General features: G+C 37.4%; 1 protein-coding gene and 1 pseudogene across 1 annotated transcript; one reads left to right on the top strand and one right to left on the bottom strand.

Moving 5' to 3' along the window:
* Positions 1-3,167: 3,167 nt before the first annotated feature.
* LOC107670296 (basic leucine zipper and W2 domain-containing protein 1-A-like) lies at positions 3,168-6,335 on the top strand (annotated as a pseudogene).
* Positions 6,336-8,828: 2,493 nt separating this feature from the next.
* On the bottom strand, positions 8,829-15,802 carry LOC107670330 (uncharacterized). Its single transcript, XM_016462905.1, has 8 exons — positions 15,480-15,802; positions 14,470-14,760; positions 13,618-13,863; positions 13,402-13,506; positions 12,903-12,965; positions 11,447-11,554; positions 10,123-10,248; positions 8,829-8,990 (listed from the first exon to the last, which is right to left on the bottom strand). Exons 1-7 carry the CDS (start codon positions 15,535-15,537, stop codon positions 10,142-10,144), a joined length of 978 nt encoding a protein of 325 aa, XP_016318391.1. The 5' UTR covers positions 15,538-15,802; the 3' UTR covers positions 8,829-8,990; positions 10,123-10,141.
* Between the last annotated feature and the right edge of the window lie 86 nt (positions 15,803-15,888).

A 15,888-nucleotide genomic window follows, 5' to 3' on the forward strand; every position in this document is an offset into this window, starting at 1 on the left:
GCATGAGGTGGTTTTTCAGGCAATGCGAAAAAGGAATAATTCGCAAAACTGCAATGGAAACGGCTTTTTCGCATTTACAGGTCACATGGCGTATGTAAAAAGTCATATGATCATTCTTCAACGTACTATAACCTCCAACAAACACTTCATAAGTGGCCGCGCTCCAGTATAAGGGGCTTTCACTACTATTAATGCAATTTACACTGCACACGTCTGCGGTGCAGTGTGGCTCTGATACGGTCACTGAAGCTGATTGCGGCCACTCAATGCTTTTGTTTATGTTTTTATAGAGGCTATGGTTTATTCCAGCCGCGCCACGCAGGTTTCTGAAGCGGCTCTCTTTGCTGCTTCTGTAAAGATACACGCATAAGCCTCCTTTGAATAAATATAGCCAAAATCCGTCAAAATCCCACCAAAATCCATTGCCATGACTCATCACGAGAGGAAAAATGTACGTTTTAGTTGCATAACATTGGTTAATGCAAACGCCGCCATTTCGCAATACTTTTTTATCGACATTTATAAAATATCGCCAAAGTTTTGCGCAAATCTGTAATGGAAACGCGCCTAATGACTCATCCAGGAGGTCATAAAAGAACCCAGAACAAACATCTAAGAACTGCAGGCCTCACTTGCCTCAATTAAGGTCAGTGCTCATGATTCAACAATAAGAAAGAGACTGGGTAAAAACGGCATCCATGGGAGAGTTCCAAGGCAAAAGCCACTGCTGACCAAAAAGAACATAAAGGCTCGTCTCACATTTGCCAAAAAATATCTTGATTATCCCCAAGACTTTTGGGCAAATATTCTGTGGACTGATGAGACAAAAGTTGAACTTTTTGGAAGGTGTGTGTCCCGTTACATCTGGCGTAGACATTAAGTCCATTCATGCTCGCAAACCCTCCAATGTGGCTGAATTAAAACAATTCTGCAAAAAAGAGTGGGCCAAAATTCCTCCACAGCGATGTGAAAGACTCATTGCAGTTATCGCAAGCGCTTGATTGCAGTTGATGGCGCAACCAGTTATTAGATTTAGGGGGCAATTACTTTTCACGTAGTGCCAGGCAGGTTTGGACAGCTTTTTTCCCTTAATACATGAAATCATTATTTCAAAACTGCATTTTGTATTTTCTTGGGTTATCTTTGTGTAATATTAAAATTTGTTTGATCTGAATCATTCAAGTGTGACAAATATGCACAAACTAACATCAGACTGGCTAGTTTGCGTGCGTGAGTTTACCGCAAACCCGGGGCGCGTATCTCTGAGCGGCATTGGGTCCCTGATGAACGAATAATTGAAAGTATGGGATTTACAGAATACTCAAATATCTAAATTAATAAACAATCGATATCTGTGATCAGCTTTTGATTAGAAATATTGCCTAAATTTAATGATCACGTGAAATTGGAGTCAGATTGAAAACGGAGCTAGACAAAATTTAAACTAAGTCTTGATAAATTCAGAAGCGCAAGTAAAAGACCGAACACGCATTAAACCTTCGACCAGGCCGCTGGATTCCGCTTTTTGGGTTTGGCGGGTGGATCCTTACAGGGGCAAAACCTTTTGCACACCACTGTAAATATGTACACATGGATGGGTACTCTATCATGACTATAAAGTTTAAGTCTGCTATGATGCTGCATCTCATTTTCACACAACTGCAACAGAGCCCAAGACACGGCTGAGAAAGTCCGAACAAGTGTCATGTTTAAAGTCTGTGGTCATGCGTGTCAGATGAATTAGAGCATTCTGATTTTATTGCCTTTGGGAATAAAGATGGCAAAGAACACATGAAGCACTGGGTGTGTTTTTAAATGTACAGAACGTTCTGTTAAACTAGAAAACAAAATGCTGAGTAAGCTATTTGCTTTTCTTTTGTGGTTGATGTACACTGCATGTACAATACCGACTTAGTCTTATAATAACAACAAATGCTAAAGAAGACAGGGCAAGTCTTTTCAAGAATGTTTACACAACATACAAAATGTCATGAAATGCCTTAAACTAGCTGTGTTTTGCATGAAAAAGTCATACGTAGGCACCATGAGAGTAATTTTTATATATACAAGTTCATACAGTACTTACATGGAAATTTCAAACTTTATTAATCCATTTAGTGTTGACAGGCTCTGAAATGCAGAATCCTTGTCTCTGTTTAAAGTTAGGCAAACACAATTGACTGATTCAGTGACCTCAGACACAATTATTGGAATTAAGTTTTACATGTCTTAGTCATGTGACCCAGCAAAGTGTTGTGAAAGACATTTTGTTCCAGGGAAGGTTGCGTAACAACACAATATATTTTGCCAGGTGTTGACTCATAATGTGACATATTATGTTATGTTACCCTGAATTTAAAATATTTGGGTACTTTCTGAGACAAATTTATGATAACTGAATTAACTGTACAACAGAATGTTTGTTCAAAAATAAAAATTTTATGGATCACCAGTTTAATAAATACAAAACTGCAAACTGTTTCTTTATAGAACATTATTTTATCAAAAAATGTTTTGTTTGTTTATTTAAATAGGCACGAATATAAATTGACTAAGACTAAATTTAAACACTACACCATAAAAATGAAAGACACCATTTGGGGTTCTTGATCACCTCACTGACAGAATCATCTGATCTGACAAACCTCTAGGGATCCTCCTGTTCTCTAAGGAGCTTGGAACCCACAAGTTCCTTTGAGACCTTTAACCCTATTTAAGCCTTGTATTATATCTGATAAATTTCCAAGACCTCTAAATTATCAACAAGATCTTTGTTTAAAAAAAACACAATCTACTACCAAAGGCCTCTTAGTTTTTTTTTTTTTTTTTAATAAAGTAAACCTACAAATAACATTTGTAGAAAACGCGTTTCAATATGTAAATATCATACATTTTAAGTGATTATTATTATTATTATTATTATTATTATTATTATCCAATATTATGAGCCATATAAACCTGGTGTATTAAATATGATACTCAACAAAACTTTTTTTTTTTCCCAATAGATTTTGTTAAATATTTCAATAAACTAGTCAATTAAAATAATAATAATAATAACTATAATAATAAAAAAATAATAAGTCCAGCCTTTTTAAAGGTTTATCAAACTCGTGCTGAGTTTGTGTGAGGTGAAGTGTGCTGTGCTTGTGATTATACATTCGGTTGATTTACTCCTTGGAACCAGTTGTCTTTATTCATATATTTCGGTAAGTGTTGATTTGTCTTGTAAAATGTTTAACGTGAGCTTATTTTATACCTTCTTTAATGTAACTCACCCAGGGATTCATGTTTAAAACTTATTGAGATTTTTTTTCTTATTGAGATCGTATTTTACAACGTATTTTATGTTTAGTAATGGGTGGTAGCGAATAACCTACTTTCTGAACCATGTTACTGAACAGCGTCAAACGCTGAGAGGGTTTATGAAATTCTAAAACTTTGTTAAATGTACACTGTAAAAAATGACCGTGAATTTAACGGTAAAATACTGTAAAAATGCTACAGTAAAAACCTGTTAACCGTTTTTTTACCGTAAATTTTACGGAATTTTTTTTACAGTGAAAAGAACATCAAAGACTCAGTGGTATTTATTTCTTTCCTGTTTTTTCGTGTTCTCACTCATTCTGTTTTACTCTCGATAGTTTTTAGTTGTTACAACTATCACAATGGACGGGGTTTTTTTTTCCTGTTGAGAGTAACGTTAACTTTGGCCCTTTCCCGTCTTTCTCAACTGTACGTTGAGTTTTGTACCCACGTGAATTGCGTTAACATTATCTGTTTCCTTTTTTTAGGGTGTCTTTTATGAGAAATCAAAAGCAGTGGAAGCCAACGCTAACAGGCCAGCGTTTTAAGACTCGAAAGAGAGGTTTGTTTTTATTTTTAAGGGGACCGGGGCAAGTTGTCACGCATACCTTAGTGGAAGTTAAACTTAACAGCCACTGACGTGCCACATGTGCTAGCTTGCCCTGAACCATTACTTACAATATGCCCTTGAAAATGTTCTGAAAACACCATTTCACTATGTAGTTACTACTTGGCTGAATTTTGTGTAATATCTGGCAGCATTACAAAATTCCAGAATTAGCTGAATATAATTCAGCTTTCCTAATTAAGATAATTTAAGTAGATGTTTGAAATGATGTTAGTAAGCTAATGAATGTTCTTTTGGCCTTTACTCTAAAACGTATAGTTACTGAAACCTAGGCCTTGTGACCCCTGGTCCAGGCACTCTACTGGACACTACATCTAATTTTCTTCTGCCTCCTTCCTTTTCAAGAGATGAAAAGGAGAGATTTGACCCTACACAGTTTCAGGAGAGCATTGTACAAGGATTAAATCAAACTGGCACTGATTTAGAGGTGGTTGCCAAGTTCCTAGATTCCTCTGGAGCCAAGCTCGATAATCGTCGCTATGCAGAAACCCTGTTTGATATCCTGGTGGCTGGTGGAATGCTGGGTAAGAGGGTGTGGAGTTCTTGGATCTCCTTTGTTTCGGTTGTGAAGCATAGTTTAACTAGAGCTTTTCCATTTGACTCTGTTCCCATTAGCTCCGGGAGGTGCCTTATTTGCCGACATGACTCGGACTAACTTCTGTCTCTTCACAGCACCAGAAGATGTTAAGACCATGAAAGCATATGCTCAGGTATTTAAAGTTTCTTAGTAGGTCTATTAGCAATATGCTTCCAGAACAGGGTCTAAAGATAAAAATGGGGTCTGATGGAGTTAATATTATCAAATTAACTCTTAATCTTGCCTGATTTTTAGGTTTTTAACAAGTTAATCCGGCGTTACAAGTACCTGGAGAAAGGTTTTGAAAAGGAGATTAAAAAGGTAATTTGGACCTAAAATCTCAGCCTATAACACTTTAACTTGAGTTAAAAATCAAAGTGACTTTTTTTTCCCTCCCAGCTGCTCCTGTTTTTAAAAGGGTTCAGTGAGTCTGAGCGTAACAAGCTTGCCATGCTCACAGGCATTTTACTGGCTAATGGTAGCCTATCAGCTTAAATCCTTAGCAGCCTCTTTAATGACAACTTGGTCATGCTAAGCTTTTTTCTGATTTCCTTGTTTTTATACTAAATGTGGTGTTACTTTAAATAGGTGTGTCTCCGGCCTTTGCTGTGAAGCTGTTTAAAACGTGGATCAATGAGAAGGACATTAACTCTGTGGCTGCCGGGCTGCGTAAGGTTGGCATGGACAACAGGTTGATGGTGAGTCTTATTGCATTGATAGCATGAGTGAACCTGTGCAATTTAATGCTGACTCGTCTATTATGGTTAACCTCTACCCATAGCCTGTCATTGTCTCTTCTGTTGCAGGAGCTGTTTCCAGTGAACAAGCGAAGCTGTGACCACTTCTCAAAATACTTCATTGATGCTGGGCTTAAGGACCTCTCTGATTTTGCATGCAACCAGCAGTCGTTAGGAGCTCGCAAGCAGCTTCAGAAAGAGCTCCAAGAGCAGATGTCTCAAGGGGTTTCTTTAAAAGAGGTATGTGAAGACCCTTCTACTTGTGTCAATTCTGAACCAAGTTATGTTGTGATTCAAGACTGAGCTATTGTCAATCTCTGCTTTGTCATGTAGATCATTGCGTATGGCAAGGAAGAAATGAAGAAGAGTGGCATCTCTGAGCAGATGATGATTGGTATCATGTGGACCAGTGTCATGAGCTCAGTGGAATGGAATAATAAAGAGGAACTGGTCACTGAACAAGCCATTAAACACTTGAAGGTAAGCGTTGAGCATGGAAGAAAATAACCATAGCTTTTAGACTCCACTGGGTTTAACAAGTTAACATGCCTAAACCTTGTTTTAGTCACTGAGAACCAATTTGCTTTTTCATTGTTTTTATCAGTCAATACCAATGGCCTTGTTGGTATTATGACCAACTTAATTCCTGACTTTTGGTTCGGTTTCTCTTTCTCAGCAACACAGCCCCCTTCTGAAGGCCTTCACCACACAGGGCCTGTCTGAGCTCACTCTGCTGCTGAGAGTTCAAGAGTACTGTTATGACAACATCCACTTCATGAAAGCCTTCCAGAAGATTGTTTTGCTGCTCTGTAAAGGTTGAATTTCTGAAATGCTGAATCTTTGATTCTAGAGAGGTTTAATTAGGATTGTCGCTAAAAAAACTTTTCTGATAATTTAAACTCTTCCTTTAGTGGATATTTTGAGTGAAGAGGCTGTTCTTAAGTGGTATACTGAAGCTCACCTAGCCAAAGGAAAGAGTGTCTTCCTGGAGCAGATGAAGAAATTTGTGGAGTGGCTGAAAAATGCTGAAGAGGGTGAGTATCAGTTACAATTAAACATGATTGTTTCTTTGTCATTCACATATTAAAGAAATTACACTCTTGTTTCCGAATCGAAGTCTGAGGAGGAAACGGACTGAGACTGAAGCCAGGTTGCTTCGTTCTGGAATGAGAAACAATAGTTGACTGTAAATGGTTCTCTTGTAATTAAGTTGCTTGGTCTAGATCACTTAAGTGCTTAATTAACATGACTGTTTTTAAAGTCTTTTTAGCAAGAATTGTTACCTTTTTAAGGTTGCAATTGCAGTCAGTATCAAGGAAGAATGACTTGTTCTCACATCTATGGAACTCTTGTCTAAGACCTTTTTAAGATGTTAGTGAAATTGCACATACAGTACCACCGGTGTACCTTTTGACTTTTATAAAAATAAAGAATATTGTGCAAGTCTGTCTTCAGGAGTTCTTTAATTCTTGATGTGTTATAGTACTTGTACTCATTTAGGAGGACACTATTTCTTGTGACACATTGGTTGTCTGAATGGGGTGGTTTATATGTCTGTCATGATAAATAAGTAGTTTAATTGAGATAAACAGTCCTTTTTGAACATTAGCATACACAGTGGAGAATCATCTTGAAAGCCATGACCACGGCAAGATTCAAATATAAGTTATTTTGGTAACACTTCACAACAAGGTTTCATTTGTTAACATCAGTAAACTATTATAAGTTAACATGAGCAATACTTATACAGCATTTATTAATCTTAGTAAGTACAGCATTTACTAATAGAAAAGTTGGATCTGTTAACATTAGTAAATGCACAATGAATGGACATTAACCTGTTTTTTTTTTAAGTTATATCACTGTCTAAGATTAAAAGAAATACTATCAATTTCTGTAATTTTGTGACTTTTTTTTTTTTTTGCTGTTTATTTACCTCTAAAAGTACCATATTTGTATGTAAAGTATGCTTATATATATATATATATATATATATATGGTGTCGCCGTGATTTTGCCAAATAAGACGTGTTCCTGGATCAACATCTTTTGTTGATCCTGGATCAACATTTCTGTCCAAAAATAAAGACCTGACCCAATACCTACCCCTAAACCTAACCCTACCCATAATTTATTCCTAAAATCAGAGGGAAATGATAGGTGAATAACAAGGGTGTAGAAGCATCTAACCCCGATTGTAAGCCTAAAACTGACATTTCTTGAAAATGTATCCCTCGATTCTGATTGCTTGATTGGAATGTTGTTCCAGGATCAACAAAGATGTTGATCCAAGAACATGTTGTACTTGGTGAAATCACGTTCACCATATATATAAAATAAATAAAATAAATAATTCCAGTAAGTTCAGGCAGCCAAAACCTCAAATACCAATGATGGTATAAAAATGTCAAAAATATCAATAGCCACTATATGGCTGTAGTACTCAACTTTGTTGTAACAAACTTTACCTCTTAGGTTATAGATTTTATCACAAGTTAAATTTGTAGAATTATTAAAAAAATTATTTAAAAAAAAGATGTTAAAAAGAATGATTAAAAAAAACTGTTGGGTGAGACTATACAAAGACACCAAAATATGCTTACAGACAAATTTGACCATGCTATAAGGAAAACACAAATAGGAGACAGAGTAATCATTTATTTTCTAATAAATATATTTCTAATATTTTTTGGGGTGTATGTTCAGATGGCAAACTTAGAAAAAGTAGTGATTGGCCAGCTATCCAGTGCATTGTGATTGGCCGAATACCTCAAGCTCGTGACGGAAATGTTACGCCCCTTCCCATACTGTGATGCCATGTCCTGGCGCGACGAGACAAAAACAATAAAACCCATTACAAACAAGGCATTTGTTGTATCCAGTGGGGACATAATTACTGATTATAATGACTTACACTGTCTTTTTACGTGTTGCATTGCGCATCACGCCGCGTAAACATAAAACCATGTCTGCATTTGTGATCGGAGAAATGACAAACTACAAACGCTACTCTACACTGCTCAAAACTCGCGTTTGAATCATCAGTGGCAAATTCTTTAAATATGAAGACGTACTTACAGGCTGTGAGTCAGAAGCACCAGACTGTGCTTGCAAAGTTGGAACTGCAACACTTTATAGAAACAGCCTTTGTGCACAGCCTTCCCAGGATCAAGAAACAGTCCTCAGTAAAATGCGCTGCACACATCTGAATATTTCAATTGACCTGTTCTGGAACAGTGTTGTAAATACAACTTAACCACTGATTTCTAGTTGTGTCTAATTTTGGAAGGCCAAACAAAGTAGTTTCGCTTTTACAATGAAACACAGCATCTCCACGACATGGCGGCAGCGGCGGCGGCAGCATCAATACTACAGCGAGAATCAAAGTTACTCATTCTTTCTTTGCGTGAACATTTAGGCGGTGTTATGCAAATCTTCCAACACAGTGACGTAGACATGTGGGGGCGTGTTTAAACGAGGCATTTTAGGAGGGCGTGGACGAGTCTTAACTTTTATAAAGAATATCTCTTTGGGTTTGAGACTTTAGTCTTTGCAACTTTAGGGATCTTATCTATGCACGAACAGCTTGTAACATTCCAAAGAGAAAGGAAAACTTGAAATTGCATCATATGACCCCTTTAACTTGTTAAACTTGTTGATATTCCTGTCTTGTGAGGGTCCAGTGAGGTCTTGGGCTTTACTAATTTCCTGATTATTCTCTTCATAACCGTAAAGGTCTTGGCCTAGAACACAAAAAAGTAGTTTGGTCACAAAACAATAGCTACAGTTCATTCTGCTGAGTTTCACAAATTTGTTCCCGTCAAGTACAGTAAATACTAAAGTGGGAAAATTTCATTCCGTATTGTGGAATGGCAGTTTCTCAACATAAAAATATCTGTATGTGCTTTACCCCATTTCTCACTCTATTCTACTGTTAAAACAAACAAATATAAATGTGTGCATTCTTTGAGTATCATTTCATCAAAGCTAAATGTATAACTTTTATGAAAAAATATATATATATTCATGGATTTCCTTGAGAGATTTTTTTTTGTACATTTCACAAGAAAATGTCCAAGTATGATCAAGTTATGTTTATCTTATTTTACTCATGAATTGAAAAACCCCATTGTAAAGACCCATATGAATATCTCGAGAGAACCCATGGTGAATTTATCTTCCTGGGTTTTGATGCCATAGCTGCAGCACTATTTTAAGGGTCAGTGAAAAGCTAAAAGCAAAAAGAAAAATGTCTAATCTGCCCAAAAATAAGCTCTTAGCTCTTAAAAGGTAAGAGTCATGACCTGAAGACATCTACATGCCAATATTCAGTTACAGTCATAGCACCACCAGCTGGCAGAAGGAAGTTTGGCACATATAAATTACTTTACATATCCCTCCAATTTTTTTCACTTTAAAAGCATATTGCCCACCATTCGCTGTTTTCCGATGGCCACCGGGTGGCGGTGAGCCCGGGTGCAAAGGCCCTTTCATCGCTGCTTGCAGCTTTAATACATTTTGAATTTTGTTTTTATTTCTGATAAAATTTAGTATGATACACACAGAAACATGAGAAATCATGATTGGAGCAAACTTTTTTTCACAGCACTGTATTAAGACCTGGTGTGGGGGGTGGGTCTACTTGCAGTGCTGTGATATCAAATCAAAAAGATCCCTCAATGTTATATTATTTTTTAAGGAATACACTGCCTTTGTAGATGTGTCTGAAATATTTATTTATTTTTCTGTTATAGCTGATGATTATCTACATCCCTTGCAAATCTTGTATATTTTGTTTAAAGTTCCCATCTGATCAACCATAGGGGTATTTTTTAATCCAAGCCTGCATGTTGTTGCTTACAACATTGCACTTACCAGATTCATTATCATCCATCTATTCTTCTTCATTTTTCTCAGACTCAGCTCCATCTTCATTTATGTCCTGTTTTTTATAGTTCTCTGCAACATGATTGTTTTTGAGGGCCTGGTTAACATCTTCATCTTTAAAAATGAAAAAGAAAAGAAAATGAAATGATACGCAGTTCATGGTTAAAACATGCAAAGAAACAGACAGCTCTCCTTGGATTCCTGCTATATGTGTGTTACTGTGTAAAATCTTCAATCAACGTTAATCAAATTTATGCTGTAGATACAATTGTTTTTAAGTGTTGATTTAATTGAACAGGGCTGGCAGTAATCAGGTCTGTGTCACAGTCTTGCTGTGCCAGAGAACAGTCAGGACGAAGAGCATGCAGGATACAAGAACACTTTAAGAACTTCACAATAGGAGCACACGCACAGGGTAACATTCACAATAACTGACAAACTGGAACACAATGGACAGGAACTGATATAGGGAGGATAACGAGGGGCAGACAGGTGAGCACAATGAGGTGACTAACTAATAATGAGAACAGGAACAACCAAATAAGGACACAGAGGGAGAAACCACAATAGACAGTCCACAGGGGTGTGACAGATCGCCCCCCCTCCCAGAAGGCGCATCCCGCGCCGTAACAGTATCATCAGGGAGGGGGGCCGGGCTTAACTGGGGATCAGGAGCCCTTCCTGGGCTGAATTGGGGATCGAGAGCCATTCCGAGGCTCGACAGGGGATCGAGAGCCCTTCCTAGGCTCGACAGGATCAAGGCAGCGCTCACGGGGTGCTGGCACTGGAGGGCGCTCTGGAGGAGCAAGCACAGCAAAGCACTTTGGAGGAGCTGGCACTGGAGTGAGTCCTGGGGCTGGAGCCGACACTGGAGCCTCATGAACGCATGGCGGGCTGGTAACATTCACAATAACTGACAAACTGGAACAATGGACAGGAACTGATATAGGGTGGATAACAAGGGGCAGACAGGTGAGCACAATGAGGTGATTAACTAATAATGAGAACAGGAACAACCAAATAAGGACACAGAGGGAGAAACCACAATAGACAGTCCACAGGGGTGTGACAGTCTGTTTGTGTAGTCCAGCTGAATCCCATTGTGAATGCAGTTTCATAGATGTAGGAATTAGTAGGCCTAACTACAGGGGCAAATATTTCACACAGGCCCAGTTGGTATTTGAAAACATTTTTGCTTGACAGCCCTTGTGCATGTCATGTATATTTAAAATTCCAGACTGATCAGAATTTTTTTTTATCCAAAACTACACGCTCTTGCTTACAACTTTGTACTTAGTACATTTATAATCACCCATTGTTTCTTCATTGTTTTCAGACTCATCTCCATCTTCATTTGTATCCTGTTCTGCATTGTCCTCTGAAACATGATCGTTTCTGAGAGCCTGGTTAACATCTTCACCTGTAGAAATTATTTAATAAAGGAACAAAATGAAATGAGACCCACTTCATGGATTATACATGCAAAGACACAGACAGCTCCCCTTTGGTTGCATGGTAAATGCCAAAGAATTGAATATAGATTTTATTATTTCTATTTATTATGAATAACATAATTAATTGAGGTTCTAATTAATTACTTTTGTACACAAGGACTGTCATTCTGACTATCACCAGACAACCAGAGGCCAACAGAGACATTAACCTCAGGATTTGCATTTTGTTTTTTATTTGTACATATGTGCCAAACTCTGTTAAAACACTATAATGGCACATACAGTTAGGTCCATAAATATTTGGTCACTGACAAAATTTTCATAATTTTGGCTCTGTGTGCCACCAGATGTCACGGGTCAGGGTGCCCTCTGGCTCCCTCTGCTGTCTGTGTGTCATGTCTTTTTCGGCAGCTTGTGATCAGTGCAATCAGCGCTGATCTGGCAGTGGGGCTGCGCGGGTCACTGGCTGCCTCTACCCCACCTGTTGCTTATTACCCTTTCCTTTATATTCCTCTTCCGTCTAGTTCTTGTTGTGAGTAGATTGTTTTGTGTCCTGGGTTCTGGTTGTGTCATTCTCAGGTGTTACACTCACCTCTGTCTTCCCTGCTCCCAGGACGCATAGAGAGAAGGACTGCCTCTCTTTAAGCTTTAATTCAAGGGGTTGAACAAAAATATAACATAAAACGCTTAGGAACTACAACCATTTTATACACCGTCCCCCCATTTTCAGGGGCTCAAATGTAATTGGACAAATAAATATAATCAATAAAATGTTCGTTTTTATTATTTTGTTGAGAATCCTTTGCAGGCAATGACTGCCTTAAGTCTGGAACTCATGGACATCAGCAGAGACTGGGTTTCTCCTTTGGGATGCTTTGCCAGGTCTTTACTGCAGCTGACTTCAGTTGTTGTGTGTTTGTGGCTCTTTCTGCCTTTAGTTTTGTCTTCAGCGAGTGAAATGCCGCTCAGTCGGGTTGAGATCAGGAGATTGACTCGGTCATTGCAGAATATTCCACTTTTTACCTTCTGGGTAAACTCCTGGGTTGCTTTTGCTGTGTGTTTTGGGTCATTGGTCAACAGCTAAAATAATAAAAATTGTGCCTGTGTCCAAATATATGTGAACCTAACTATCACATGAGATTTGTTTATTTGACACTTTTGCACCTTTTTTTTTTTAAGCTTAAAAATGGTAACTATGCACTGCCATTAAATAGACAAGTAGGTATATATGCTGCATGTCAACCAGAGCTTCACAGGTCTGAACACTCAGATTCAAAACTCCAAAGTAGAGAAAAGTTGTGATTTTAAACTTACCTTGTGCTTCTGTCTCTGAGAATCCACACATTTCTATCACATTTTGTTGTGTGCTATATTTAGCTAAATGACACAGAAGATAATTAATGAATAACATTTGTAGAGCATCAATTAAAATGCAAATCAAAGAGCACAAAATAAAGACTACTTTTTAACTCCAGGGACCGGTTGCATAAACTCTTTAGACTAGTCTTAAAAAGTTAGTCACCTGCTTTTTTCTCTTCAAGACTGGTCATAACTTTTTTAATTCAGTTATGAAAAGGTAGATTGTTCTTATTTGTATTGGAAAAGTAAGACTGATTACCCCTTTGGCAACTGCTAGTTGGTCAAACTAGTTCTTAAGACACAGTCTTAAGATGGTGGCTAAGTTTATGCAACTGGCCCCACAGATCTTCTTGAATCTAACTGGCGAAAACTATGTCATTATTGTTGCACATCTGGGAAACTCAAAGCCATATCATATACATATTTTGAGGTTATGAACACCTATATGTCTTACCCTTATTTCGTCTTTGGCAAATGAAGTAAAAGGCAACAGCCATTGTGATCACCCCGATAATAGCACAAATGATGGCTAAAATAACTGGTAGATTGATATTCTCATCTGTTTGTTGAATACATAATTACAAGAATATAACAACAAATAATCGTAACTCAGATTCATCATAAACACTATACTTCAGCCAGCAGTTATTGTAATGTGCATGAAGTTGACCTGTGAGGCAGTCTTTCAAAGCAAAACTGGTGCTCTTTAGGCTAACTTCATTTTTCACAGTGCAAGTAAAGACTGAATCAGGTTTCTCCTCCTTGCTGATATGAAGTTCTTGCCCAGAGTGTTGTATTGAATTTGATCCAGTCCATTCAAATGTTGTTTGGAACTGAGATGAAACGGAGCAGAATAGTATTTTTGATTCTGTAATATTGTTCAGTATACAGGTCACATTAGGCTCCTGCACAGCATCTGATGGAAACATGGAGAATACGGGAAAAATACTTTTTTATAAAACACGCTCAAGCTAAATAACATGGCTACAAGATGCTGAAATGTTTGAAACATTTACCAACTAGTAGACTTGCTGGGCTTAAGATGGTTAATGATATTTATTTAGCATAAAATTCTCAGAAATACCCATTATGTTTTGTTGCATTCTTTTGTCATACATAGAAGTCCAGCTTGATATTATTATTAGTAGTAGTAGAAGTAATACTATTAATAGTATTATTGCTGCTGCTTATTTTGCATTGGTTAAAAAAGTGACTTATTGGAAAGTCTAGAAATACTTTTATTGTTTAAACCATGTTTATACCATCACAATGTGATTCATTACATTCATCAACAGAATATGGCAGCATCTCAGGCTCTTGAAAAACCAGCATAGTTGGTACAGTATTTTGCATGCTAGTGTCCTTATCTAGCTTAACCAGCAGGATTTTATTGGTTATCCAGCTTCACCAGCTGTGCTTTAATGGCGAGCAGCATGAGTATGCGGATATGCCAGCCAGGCCAACATTACTAACCAACAATATTGGTGTCTTTTTTCATTCTCCATTGCAAAAAGTCACTTACCAATAACTTGAACTTCATTTTCAGAATTTTGCAGCTTTCCATCGATCTGTATTGCAGACCAATAAATCCCACTGTCCTGGCTGGTCATGCGAAGAACAGTGAGCTGCCCAGTAGTGATTTGAATCTCTGATCTTCCTCTGAATTGACCATACTCTTGAAATTCGTTCAAATCATGTTCAGCCACCTTGTTTCCATTGAATGTCCACAAAATGTCTTCAGGATCTCCTTGTACATTTGGATTTAAAGTCACACTCTTCCCATTCTCAACATAGATGATAGAAGTTACCGCATCTGAATAACATTTATAAGATCATGGTGCAAGGTTAAACATCTAAAACATACTCATCTAAAACATCTAAAAGTGAACAAAACAAGTTTTTTACAATGAAAACGATAACCTCGATGCAATAGTGTATTAGCTTGTTTCCTAACAGGTCCTAAATAAAATTGTGGCTGCTACTTCAGCCTTGTCTTTAACATTAGGATACTTCAGCAAAGAAATGGATTTGTGGATACAGTCTAATTCAATGTTTGCTTAACCTGTACATGTTCTGAAGCGCTTGAGGAAGCACTTGTTATGCAACCCATAACGATTACAAGATTATTGAAAAGAACTCAACTTTCAATATCATCTAAAATATGATGCAAAAAACTATGGTCAAAACATACTCATCTAAAACATCTAAAAGTGAACAAAACAAGTTTTTTTACAATGAAAACGATAACCTCAATGCAATAGTGTATTAGTTTGTTTCCTAACAGGTCCTAAATGAAATTGTGGCTGCTACTTCAGCCTTGTCTTTAACATTAGGATACTTCAGCAAAGAAATGGATTTGTGGATACAGTCTAATTCAATGTTTGCTTAACCTGTACATGTTCTGAAGCGCTTGAGGAAGCACTTGTTATGCAACCCATAACGATTACAAGATTATTGAAAAGAACTCAACTTTCAATATCATCTAAAATATGATGCAAAAAACTATGGTCAGTTATAAACAACATTACTTACTGAATCTTGATAATATTACACAGACGAAAAGATTAAATACTTCCCGGAGCGTTTTCATTTTCTTTCACTTTCGTACTGTCTCAGCTGTTTCAGGTAAAACCGGTCCGCCCACCCACCTTCAGAGAATCTGTAGTGAGACTCTAGCATTGAGTGGCTTTTGTGCAATTGCATCAGTCTGAAACTGTTTTTAAAACATGAATGGGTAGGCTATATGTAGATGGGCCTGTGACAGTTTTACCTCTGACTGCATTATTGTAAGTTGCCACACCTGAACCTCCTCAAAGGAAAAGGTATGTCATTCATATTTAAATAACGACCTGTTTATCCAGTCACACTAAGCTCCACCCCAGCTGTTAAAGGGATAGTTCACTCAAAAATGAAAATTCTGTTATTACTTAACCTTAAATTG

Source organism: Sinocyclocheilus anshuiensis, unplaced genomic scaffold, assembly GCF_001515605.1.
Source record: "Sinocyclocheilus anshuiensis isolate Anshui unplaced genomic scaffold, SAMN03320099.WGS_v1.1 scaffold732, whole genome shotgun sequence".
NCBI lineage: Eukaryota > Metazoa > Chordata > Actinopteri > Cypriniformes > Cyprinidae > Sinocyclocheilus > Sinocyclocheilus anshuiensis.